The sequence below is a fragment of the Eleutherodactylus coqui genome, chromosome 1 (assembly GCF_035609145.1).
Source record: "Eleutherodactylus coqui strain aEleCoq1 chromosome 1, aEleCoq1.hap1, whole genome shotgun sequence".
Lineage (NCBI taxonomy): Eukaryota > Metazoa > Chordata > Amphibia > Anura > Eleutherodactylidae > Eleutherodactylus > Eleutherodactylus coqui.
The window spans coordinates 167,982,480-167,995,365 of record NC_089837.1 but is presented as its reverse complement, the minus strand read 5'-3'; the positions used below and the strand labels follow the sequence as shown (position 1 = coordinate 167,995,365).

Sequence of the window (12,886 nt, the reverse complement as noted above, 5' to 3'; positions counted from 1 at the left end):
CCCTTAGTGACAGCCCTATAGTGTTTTTACGTCCTGCTGTTGCAGGACGTGTATGGAGGGAGATAGCTATCTCCCTTTATACAGCGTGGGCGTGAGCTGTTTATTACAGCTGACACTTGCGGGCAATAGCTGCAATCGGCCATTTGGCCGATCATGGCTGTTAACCCTTTAAATGCCGCCCCCAGAACGATGCTCGGGGGTCCCATATGCCCCCCATCCCCCCCGAGTGAGATCGGGGGAGCCGTGCAGGTGTCATAGCAGCCAGGTGCTTTCTGAAAAGCCCCAGGGCTGCCTTATCAGACTGTCTATCAAGCCATCCCCGTGGGGTGGCTTGATAGACTGCCTGTCAAAAAACAGTATGACGTAATGCTATAGCATTACGTCATACTGCAGGAGCGATCAAAGCATCGCTGGCGCTGGTTGTTGTTCTCTAGGAGGACTAAAAGAAAGTGTAAAAATAAAATCAATAAAGTTTTAGTAATTATTTTTTAAAAAGTAATAAAAGTTTTTTTCCATTTCTCTCTGCTTACAATTTTTTAAAAGTTTTTCAGTACATTATATGGTACAATAAATAGTACCATTGAAAAATACAACTCATCCTGCAAAAAACAAGCCCTCATACAGCAACGTTGATGGATAAATAAAGGAGCTACGATTTTTTAAAAGGGAGGAGGAAAAACAAAAATGGAAAAAAGCAAAAAAGCTCTGTCACTAAGGAGTTGAGGGTGTGCTCACATGTAGCTGATTTGCTGCAAATTTTCTCGAAGATTTTGGTGTGGATCTGCAGCAGACTTCACCCTTTAGGCCTCATGTCCACGGGCAAAATAAGAATTAAAATCCGCAGCGGATTTTAACTCTTCTCCTGCCCGCGGATCCGCACCCCATAGGGATGCATTGACCACCCGCGGGTAGATAAATACCCGCGGATCGTCAATAAAAGGGATTTTAAAAAAAATGGAGCATGAAAAAATCTGGACCATGCTCCATTTTCATGCGGGTCTCCCGCGGGGACGGCTCCCGCGGGCTTCTATTGAAGCCTATGGAAGCCGTCCGGAGACAAAATTCGGAATTTACTCACACGCTCCGTTTCTTCTCTTCGCCTCGGCGCCATCTTCTCTCCGTCGCGGCCGGATCTTTTTTCTTCGGGACGGCGCATGCGCGGAGCACATCACCGACGTCATCATGCGCATCCGCCGAGCCGAAGAAAGAAGATCCGGCCGCGACGCAGAGAAGATGACGCCGCGGCGAAGAGAAGAAACGGAGCGGATGGGAGGTGAGTTTATTCTCATTTATTCTTATTTTCAGCCCTCATGTCCGCGGGGCAGGAGGGACCCGCTGCAGATTCTCCATGGAGAATCCGGAGCGGGCCTGATTTTCCCCGTGGACATGAGGCCTTAGTAAATTCTGCTGCAGAACTGCACCAAAATGTGCAATAAAACCCACAGTAAATCCGTGATTTGTGAGCACACCCTAAAGTGGTTGTCTAGGTACCAAAACCCATAGCTACATGCTCTGTATATAAATACCTAAAAGTGGGTGTCCTACATGGTTGATAATAGATAGATAGATAGATAGATAGATAGATAGATAGATAGATAGATAGATAGATAGATAGATAGATAGATAGATAGATAGATATGAGATAGATAGATAGATAGATAGATAGATAGATAGATAGATAAATAGATAGATAGATATGAGATAGATAGATAGATAGATAGATAAATAGATAGATAGATATGAGATAGATAGATAGATACTCTGTTTTTAGCTTCAGGTCCACGATTTATGAAAAACTTATTTTTCTCTATTTAGATTACATCCTAATCCGGATTAACATGTCTACAGTATTTTTTTTCAGAATGTGCATTTTAAAAGCATTCAGCATTTCAGTGGACTATTTTGCCTGCAATTTATGTGTGCTTTCTCTGGCTTCTCAGCCCGCACATATGTATATCTGCTTGAAAAAAATGAACATAAAAATACACATTAGTCAGCAAGACTTTCAGTGCACAGATGAGCTAAAAAGCATTAGCATATTCATTTTTAGACCCAGTAAAAGAAAATTTAAAATGAGGTGAAACACTTTAAAATGCATTTTGAGGAAGAGCTTTGTAATTACTCAGGGGAGGTTGAGAGTAGAAGAGAGGAAAATTAAAAAGATAAGATACAGTTTATATTCTAGAGTCTACAGAACTGCCACAGCAATAAAGGTTTGTCTTCTGAAATTGCATGCAAACTGAAAGGCATTAAGGTCCTTTTTAAATCTATTATGTAATATCAAAGCAGTACATATTCTGTCTTAGAAAATGTCACATATAGGAGAAGACAACATGGAATGGCAATTTTAATCAAGAGTAATACATACTGCATATTTTATACTCTGTGAATATAGTAAATTATTCTTATTCTACCCTATATGATGTAATATTGATTACTTCTTCTATAGAAGGGATGTGTAGAGACTTCTAATTCCTACCCATTACCATACAGCCAGCATGAAATATGTGGCAAATGATGACTCTATCGCTAATTGAGATGATTTCGACACCTATCAGTAAGAGGATTTAGATTGGGTTCCTCCCAATGGAAGTAGTGTAAAGTTGTTGAATCAGCTTAAATACTCTTGAGAATGCCTGATCAGATATTGATGGCCCATCTTGAAAGGATAGGCCATCAATTTTAAAAGGTTGGATAATCCCTTTAAGTACCTTCTGGGTACTTAAAGAACATAGACAACTACATTCTTCAAGAGATTATTTCACAGTCTTGGAACAACCTTCCCTCTACTCATGGATAGTTCTCTTACAGCCATCTACACTGAATGGCCTCTTTATTAGAGAGAGCTGCCCTTTCACGATTAGAGAATCCCTGTACGGAAATTATACATATGATTCCGAAGTGCAGCATAAAATGAAGTGTGCACGTTAGAATGAGAGAATCGAGCAGTCTGAGCAGCTTTAAAGAAGGCATGTTTATTGATGCTAGAATAGTCTGGACCAGTATTTCAAATACTGCTAACCTTGTGGGGTTTTCTTATGCTATGGTAACTAGAGTATACTGAGAATGATCTTAATGGGGAAAAGCGTCCAGGAAAAGGACATCCGGTGGGCATAAACAACTTGTCAAAGAAAGGGATTAGATGGGCATCCCAAAATTGTTCTGATGAACAAGCAGTGCACTGTCAAGTAAATTACAGCCAAATCCAAAAAATGGAAAGACAAAACTCCAGTGGACAAGACAGCTCAAAATTTGGACGACTGAACAGAAGAAAAATATTAACAGGTCGGATGAACACAAATTTTTGCTGCATCATGCTAATGGGAGGGTCAGATTTTTGGCACAAGCCACATGAAAGCAGGATGAATCCACAAACCCTTCCAATCAGGTGTCAGCATTTAAGCTGGTATAGGTGGATTAATGGTGTGGGGAATGTATTTTGGCACACTTTGGGTTCTTTAATACCTGTGGATGGATGCCACAATGAACTGCTATGGTTCGGAAGGCCAAAGGATATCTAATACATTACAAGATGGGTGTCTCTGATAAAGTGGCCATTTAGTTTAACTTTCAATCTGTAACAGAGGCTTCTTCTACACAGTTTTGTTCTCACCACATTGCATACCCTCTTGAGTCTATTTCCAGACAGTAGTTTGTTCTCTATTGCCAGTTATCAATCCCCTTCTGACAGAAATCTTTATTATTCCTCTTTCATCTGAAATTTCTCCTAAGACCTGTACAGCGCTTGTACTTTGACTTTCCTTCACCAGGGGCTAAGATTCAGTTTGTTGTTCTATCCTTGTATTTAAATATCTTGGCAAGCGCAGAGCGCTGGCATCTCCTTTGACACCCAGAATCTGATTCTCCCCTCTGATCCTCTCCTGCTTTTCCTCTACTAATAGTTCACTCATTCATCATGCTCTCATTTCTGCCAAACATCTCTCCTCCGTGTATGTACTGTATGCGTGAGCTGCTGCAGATCACAGATGAGTAAATGGCTAATTCAGAAATATTTGTAGCCCTATTAGTATTCACATGGGATTGTTCTACTGTCCCCTGTCTTCTATGGTGTTCTATATATTATTGCTACTCTTAATTATAAGCTCTAACAAGCAAAGCATCCTTACTTCAGGTTGAACTGTAAAAGTTTAGGGGCATAAATTAGCAGAAATTGTGATTTTTACTCAATGATTTCCGAATGCAGTATTAAATAATAATAATAATACTGTCCTAATAATGATTACATACCGTGTTACCGCGAAAATAAGACAGTGTCTTATATTAATTTTTGCTCAAAAAGATTTAACTTTTTTACATATATAGCTGCCTGGACACTATTTAAATTGCCTTTTTTTATTTAACCGTAAGCAGCACTTAATTTAGGAGTAGGGCTTATATTTCAAGCATCCTCAAAAATCCTTAAAAATCATTTTGCATCCACAAAAATCCTGGAAAATTATGCTATGTCTTATTTTCAGGGTATGTCTTATTTTCAGGGAAACAGGGTAAGTGTAATATTGTTTATTGAATATCGTTATGATGTTTAGACAAACCAACTGTTGCAGTTTGTTATTGTTAAATAACTGGTCTGCTTCATACTTAAATTCTGTCGTCATCATGAATTAAGAAAAGATGAAATCTTACCACTGACTTTGCTCATTCCTAGGACAATATCTTCATAAACTAGTGATAGAAGAAAACATTAAATCACACACAAGTGCATAAAAATATAAGATATTCCATTTTACAATGAGATACAGAATCAGCAACAAATGAAAATAACCATAACCATAAGCAAGAAATGCTATATCTCTACAGAAGGAACATTTCTGTTTTAGTCAAGCATGTGATGAATGTGACATGCAAAAAAAGCCATGCATTAATCTTCCTCATTGCATCCTTAAGCAAAAAGTGCCAGATTTCTTATTGGACTTTGTTTATACAGCAAAACCCTAATTGCTGTTTCCAGAAAAATGTTTAGTCAGGTAAATGTCAACAAGAAGATAATTCTTCATGGACTGGATGGTTATTACAGTGTTGCAAAAACAGTTAAGCTGGAAATTGAACACTAAGATAGAAATGCATAAATGAATATTTTTATGGGAAGTGACATGATGCGTATTCATATACAAAGAGTTTCCTGAGATCAACCATGAAGTTTTCAAAGAAATATTAAGGAAAACGATATCTTAACAGTTCAACAATATTTACATGTTGTTATCTATAGGTATGTGTTATATGTACATTTGAACATCGTAGCATGCACTTTTCTGCATCTTGCTTTTTTTTATTGCTGCCATTGCCCCAGGCTACATTCACATGGGGGAATGCAATATTGGGCCAAAATGCTTGGCCGGATATCACGCTTATATTTTCAGTGCATTTTTTACATTGACGCGAGGCATTTTTTATTCAAAAACTCCTCACAAGACTTCTGAGAAATTGGGATCCTCAGGCATGTGTTTAACGTGCGTCAAAACATCATACGTGTTCACCATCACATTGCACTTGCATGCACATTGCATGGCATGCGATTGAGTTGGAATGGAGTTGGAAATATTAGTGGACTGAGCCAGATAATGCGATCAAAGAGGACAAATCTGCCCAATCAGCCATTGGAGCATAAATTCATAATAGAAAGGATCTACAAGCTGAGAACTCCTTGTAAACGAATTGTATAGGAGAGTACGCACACAGAACTCTAAAAAGAGTCAGATTTTTTAGCTGGTTCGTGGACTTCACAGATGAGCACTGTGGGAACCAGCAATCAGGTATCTGGGAAAAATACAGCACCCGGCTCCCTGTCACTTTGCCTAACAGCACCATATGCCGGAGGAGGAGAACAACAGTAAAGACTGAGCACAAAGAGAACATAAAAAATTCCCATCCAGATGTTGCCCTTGGTCAGATATGAACCTACAACTCAAGCACTGCAAAGCAATAGCGCTAACCACTGAGCCACAGCACATTTCTGCGCCAGAGGATTAAAAGTGGAAGAATAAACAAAAAGAGAACATAAAAACCACATCTAGATGTTGCCCTTGGACAGTTTTGAACCTAAATCTCCAGCAAAGAAAGGCAGCAGTGCTAACAACTGAGTCACCATACTTGTCTGTTCTGCTCCAGAGGGAGGAGGAGGAGAACAAGAATAAAAATAAAGAAAACATAAATGAGCGGTATAATGAGTAGCTCATTACTTATGAATTGTGTTGTGATGTGCTGTGATGACTGCACAAGTCTAAAAGATCTACAGGCATCATTAGCCCATGTGTAATCCAAATGTCAACCTTTAGGGCATTGCTACACGAGCATCATTATTGCTCGTGTAATAGCGATAATTGTTGGGCTACACCTACACTTGAGAGTGCAGCCCAGCAATTACTGGGAAAACACAAGTGCTGGATGCTGCCTCAGCCCTCTTTCACACGAGTGTATATCTGCCGCCGTTTTAATGGCCGGCTTAAACATACTCTATGATTTGATGCATTGGATTCAAATGCATCAGATCACATGGCTGTATTCCCGCAGCGAGAAAGCCAATATAGCGCGAAGTGCTTTCACGCCGGACTGCAAAGATAGTCTTGGAACTATCCTTCGGGCCAGAATACGTTGGCTACCGCATGGGATCTTATGGGAGCCAATGACAGCAGCCGGAGAAGGGAGGTGGGAGGGAGTTTAGCAGCATGACTGCTAAACTTCCTCCCTCTTCTCTCCTCCCCTCCAGATGTTTGCAATGGGAGGGGTTGGGATGGGGGTGGAGCTAAGCTCTGCCCTGCCCCTCCCATTCATGCCTGCAGACAAGGGGCGGGGAGGGGGTGGGAACTTAGCCCCACCCCCTCCCATTGCACACAGCTGGACGGGAGGAGGGAGGAGGTGAGCAGGCGAGGGGGAGGCCCAATGGCATTGCGGGCTCAGCGTTAGATTTGTGAGATCGTTCATGCACTTTACGGTGCCGGCAGGTGCACATAAAAATGCCTACAGCCGTGTGAAAGAACCCTCAAAGGCATAATAGTATCCTTACACTGCTTTCACATTTATATTTAGGTAGATACTAAATTACTGAATTGTATACCAATTTGTAAGGGTGAAGAATATACTGCAGCAGAATAGACAGTACCTTTATATCTTTTTTATTTCTGTGTCAGTTTGTATAGTGACTGATTAAATGATGTCCTTGGAGAAAGCTGTGTCCCTATGTGTTTGGGCATTTCGCCACAATCAATGTACAGACTACAGACCAAGGTGAGTATTATACATGGTAGAATTAAGTAGTACATCTCTGTCCTTTACCGTCAGGATTATTTAACATCACAATTCTATTTTCTTTCTCTAAAATTGTTGTAGTATAGTATGTCATGCAGTAAAGAAATGTGTCTTTACCTTTTCCAGAGAGTTCAAGAATAGATACATCTTGGCCTCTATCATCCTTCAATGTAGCCTTATATTCACCTTGATCTTTTTTAGTCAGCTATAAATGTAATAGAAAAGTGATACATTTTTAGACTGAAATAAAAGTTAAAAGCAACTAATAAAGCGAGACGTTAAAGGGAACCATGAAAATGTTTATGTCGGGAAGCATTACGCTGGCTTAATGTAAATGTTGTTCTTATTTTACATTGCTTTAAATCAATTGTCCGTGTGGACTTGTTTCAGGGGATTAAGAGATTTAGTTTACAGCATAGCAGTTCGGTTTACTAGTGTTCTTTAATCATTCTTGCGAAAAAATCTAGTTTATGTAAGTGAATTAGATTAATCTGCAATACCAGACACAGCCTAGGGACAAAATTGGCCTTGTTTGCAGAAAAAAAGCATACCCTTTTTTCTTATGTTATGCAACCGCTTTAACTTGGTCCACGATGTAAATATCAGATTATTAGATGATTTATCTTTCATTCTGGAACCTGTTCTGGGACAAACAGAAATCTAAAACTGTACCTTTGGAATGCGGAATATGCACATTCCTTGCTGCAGATCTGGAACATCCACGGCTTCAACTGGTATTTCAGCTTTATACCACTTAAATACAGTTTCCTTCTTTGTGTTTGCTACCTGTAAAAACAATAGCATTAATAACAAATCTTCTAAAGCAGGATAACATGAAATCCATATGTTGGTATAAAGGCCCATTTACACGAGCAGATAATCGCTCAAAGATTGCTCAAACGACAGTTTGAGTGACAGCTTTGAGCGATTATTTTGCATACAAAATAATTGGTATTTAAGTAGCCACTCAGCTACTTAAATACCAATTATGTATGTTAATGAAGCCTTCACTGAATGCAGCTAATAGCCCAAGGCTATTATCTGTGCTCAGATCCTTTGTTCTCCGCGGGGAAAAAAAATCAGCACACCCCCGTGGAGAACTAATGATAAAAGTGAGCAATGATTTTTAGGTGAGCTGGATTTTAACGATCACCTAAAAGTGCCCGAAATGCGGGTGCCCCGCGCCCATTTACACGCACTGCTTATCGCTAAAACGATCGCCAATTAGTGAATTTTTAGGGATAATCATCCAGTGTAAATGGGCCTTTACTGATTACTTAAAGGGGTTGTCCCGAGGCAGCAAGTGGGTCTATACACTTCTGCATGGCCATAATAATGCACTTTGTAATGTACATTGTGCATTAATTATGAGCCATACAGAAGTTATAAAAAGTTTTATACTTACCTGCTCCGTTGCTGGCGTCCTCGTCTCCATGGTGCCGACTAATTTTCGCCCTCCGATGGCCAAATTAGCCGCGCTTGCGCAGTCCGGGTCTTCTCCTCTTCTCTATGGGGCTCCGTGTAGCTCCGTGTAGCTCCGCCCCGTCACGTGCCGATTCCAGCCAATCAGGAGGCTGGAATCGGCAATGGACCGCACAGAAGCCCTGCGGTCCATGAAGACAGAGGATCCCGGCGGCCATCTTCAGCAGGTGAGTATGAAGACGCCGGACCGCCGGGATTCAGGTAAGCGCTGTGCGGGTGGTTTTTTTAACCCCTGCATCGGGGTTGTCTCGCGCCGAACGGGGGGGGGGTTTAAAAAAAAAAAAAACCCGTTTCGGCGCGGGACATCTCCTTTAAAGAGCATTGGTTATACAAAAAATGGAGATGAGACAGATAAGATTTTTATATAGACTATTATGGGAAGAAATAGCAGCATACAATGGAGTTTGACTAGCAATTGCAGGCCTACTGTAATGCAACTTTAGTCTACCAGGGAATGCCCAGAATTCAGTAGAAAAATATAAAATGAAGAAAATGTTTTTTTTTGAGCAACTGAACAATCAATAACCTAGAAATAAGAGAGTTTAGCCAGATAGTGAATTTATATATACAGAATCAGATGGTAAAATATTATAATATAGAATAGTACGCTAAGAACAAAATGGAAGATATGCATTAATTTAAAATGTGTTGCAGATCAAAGATTGATGAATATTCCATAAAGAAAAAAAGGACATTATTAATTTGTATACTGAGTTTTCCTCAGTGACAGTATGGTAATATTTGTTTCCTGTATCATTTGGTACAGGGACGATGCAATGATTGGACAGTCTCTAAGAACCCTGGAGTTGTCAGGAACGGTACATTCCCAATGCTACAGCAACATCTGTATTTAGGGAGGAGAAGAGAGGCTTCTATCATAGCTTAATAACTTACAGCCACTCTACTGGATTATTAAACAGAATTACATTATTATAGTACATTTTCATGCTCCCAACAGCAAGCAGGGTCATATTTGTAATAGAGACCTCCATCTAGGTAAGCCGATGTGAGGATAGCATGTTCTTGATTACACTTTGACTGCATGTAATAAAGACCATGAGGGTCTCTATTACAAATATCAGACTGTGTCCTGTCAAGAGCAATCACAATGTTCATGAAGGAAAGTTCCAATTCCACATACTGTAGTGTCAATCTGGTTTTGTCTACAGATGAAAGAGTGTAATTTCTATCAGTTTGTATTCTGAAAATGTGATATAGGCCCCAATTAGCAATAATCCAAAAATACAGAAAAGTAAAACTTTGGTCCTAGACCAGCCCCAATGATGAGTATTAAAACTCTTGTGGGGATATGATAATTTAAGCAATGTAATACTGCACGTGGAATATTACTGATCCAAAAGCTTAGAGGCTGAAAAAAAGTATTAGCATTAGCTGTGGAACGTTATTAGCAGTAGAAATAGTAAGGTTTTTGTATATCAGTTATACTGTGTTTAACTTGCACAAGTAGAGAGAGAAAAAAATGTACAATGCAAAATTTAACAAGAATGTAAAATATTGTAGAAATAAAATGAGATGGACGCTGGGTTGATTTCAAGGGGAAAAATTGTGTAGGGAATAGAGATGAGCGAGCATACTCGTCCAAGCTTGATGCTCGTTCGAGTATTAGGGTGCTCGAGATGCTCGTTACTCGAGGCGAGCACCACGCGGTACTCGTCTCGATTAAACGAGCACTGACCATTGAATTCAATGGAGCCGGCAATACAGCCGGCTCCATTGAAAGCAATGGACTGCCGGCTAGCGCGGGATGAATTTTCAGGAAGGGCTTAAAAATATAAGCCCTTACCTGAAAATCATCCTAAAATGTGTAAAAAGTTAAAAAAAATATAAACTCACCTTGTCCCGGCAGAACGATGTTAGCCCATTGAATTCAATGGAGCCGGCAATACAGCCGGCTCCATTGAAAGCAATGGGCTGCCGGCGATTGCACAATGAATTTTCGGGAAGGGCTTAAATATATAAGCCTTTCCCTGCAATTCATCCAGAAATGTGTAAAAATAAAAAAATATATATATACTCACCTAGTCCCGGCAGACGGAGTCTCACCTGTCATTCATTCGGGGAGAGCTGCTTGTGATTGGCTGAGCACCTCAGCCAATCACATTCAGCTCTTTCAGCAGGCGGGGATTTTAAATCCCCGGCTGGTGATAGATCAGCAGTTCAGCACCACAGTGCAGGGGACAGCAGGAGAAGATGCGGCTGTGCCCCGGCAGCTGAAGGGAGGTCAGTATCTATTTTTTTTGTTTTTTAAATCACTTTTAATTCATTTCCAGGGAATGGCTTATATGTAAAGCCCTTCCCTGAAAAAGAATTCAGGTGTGCCAGCGGACCATTGTCTTCAATGGAGTCGCCGGCAGCAGCAGCGGCTCCATTGAAGAGAATGCCTGCATTTTTATTCTTTTTTACACTAAAATCTTTCTTTTTCAGGTAAGGCCTTCCCGAAAATTCATCCCGCGCTCACCGGCAGCCCATTGCTTTCAATGGGCTAACATCGTTCTTCTCTGCCACAGCTGTTACAGCTGTGGCAGAAGAGAACGATCTTAATGCTGACATAATTTTTATTTTTTATTTTTACACATTTTAGGATGATTTTCAGGTAAGGGCTTATATTTTTAAGCCCTTCCCGAAAATTCATCCCGCGCTCGCCGGCAGCCCATTGCTTTCAATGGAGCCGGCTGTATTGCCGGCTCCATTGAATTCAATGGGCTAACATCGTTCTTCTCTGCCACAGCTGTTACAGCTGTGGCAGAGGAGAATGATCGTTATGCTGACAGTGCGGGGGGGGGGGGTCTCACTCTTGCCACTATTGTGGCTTAATAGTGAGACCTCGGAGCCCGAAATGCAGCCCTGCATGTTGCTCCTCGCCTGCCCTATCCATTTCTGTGTTTTTTACATGACTTTGGTGATTTGCTAAGATTTTCACAAATCTATACAAAAATGCTTGAGTCGTCCATTGACTTCAATGGGGTTCGTTACTCGAAACGAACTCTGGAGCATCACTGAAAGTTCGACTTGAGTAACGAGCACTCGAGCATTTTGGTGCTCGCTCATCTCTAGTAGGGAAGTAAGATATTTTGATTATTGATTAGGGAAATTCAAAGCAGTTCTATCTGTGGGCAGCATAGTAGAGACCAGGAGGTAGATTGCTATATAGTTTTGAGGGAAACGATTCCGTATAATTTATATTTTATGCATTTACATCCCTGCTCTTTGTATCATTAGGAGTCCAGTGGGCACTGGCGTAACTATTGGGGATGCAGGGGATGCGGTTGCACCCGGGCCCAGGAGCCTTAGGGGGCCCATAAGTTCCTCTCTTCTCCATATAGGGAGCCCAGTACTATGAATAAAGCATTATAGTTGGAGGCTCTGTTATAGGTTTTGCATTGAGACCCCGGAGCTTCGAGTTACGCCTATGCGTAAAAGGGTAAAGAGTAGTTGGGGGGCCCCAAGATAAACTTTTGCACCCAGGCCCATGAGCCTTTAGCTACACCCCTGCCAGTGGGTGGTCCTACCTAGTGACTGACTGTTATCTTTGTATATAGGAAAGGCTGTTATATAGGTAATGCTATCAATATAAGGAAGGCTGTCAATCACTGTATAGAACCACCCCTTGAACAAATAGGTATAGAAAGAGTATGAATGTAAATGCATAAAATGCAAGTCACAGTGAATCTATATATCCACTCATCTCCTCCTGATTAACTATTGACTGATTCTGCTGGATGCAGCTGCAAGAAATCCAAAGCAGCTGGCTTTCTTGCAATTATCGAGTCACAGTTGTGGCAACTTGTGAATCATGTTCATTTACATTGGATTGTGATGTACCATGGCAATACTTCCAATCTCTGACTGAGCATGATGATTGATTAAGGCATATTAAAGGTATGTAAGTATTGACTAAATCTACTGGATGAAGTGAGAAGAATAGATGTTGGAACAACAAATGTAATTTGGTTGATACAGTACTTCAATAACACTTCGGGATGCCAAGAAACAATCATGGAAGAAATATACATTAAAAATCAGGTTTAACAAAAAGTACAGAACTACTTGTATATTGTAAACCGTAGCTATGAGTAGTCTGGTATTACCTTGTGCTCATTGAAAACTAGTTTATAGATAT

At 40.5% G+C, this 12,886-nt stretch overlaps 1 protein-coding gene across 2 annotated transcripts in view; it reads right to left on the bottom strand.

Annotated features, from left to right (window-relative positions):
• The window catches only part of MYOM2 (myomesin 2), a 194,098-nt gene that overhangs the window by 37,797 nt on the left and 143,415 nt on the right, over positions 1-12,886 (bottom strand). For both annotated transcript variants that reach the window (XM_066603582.1, XM_066603590.1), the window contains 3 exons: positions 7,936-8,049; positions 7,381-7,468; positions 4,645-4,683 (listed from right to left, as the gene is read on the bottom strand). In XM_066603582.1, coding sequence (XP_066459679.1) covers positions 4,645-4,683; positions 7,381-7,468; positions 7,936-8,049 — 241 coding nt within the window. The remainder of the gene's footprint in view (positions 1-4,644; positions 4,684-7,380; positions 7,469-7,935; positions 8,050-12,886) is intronic.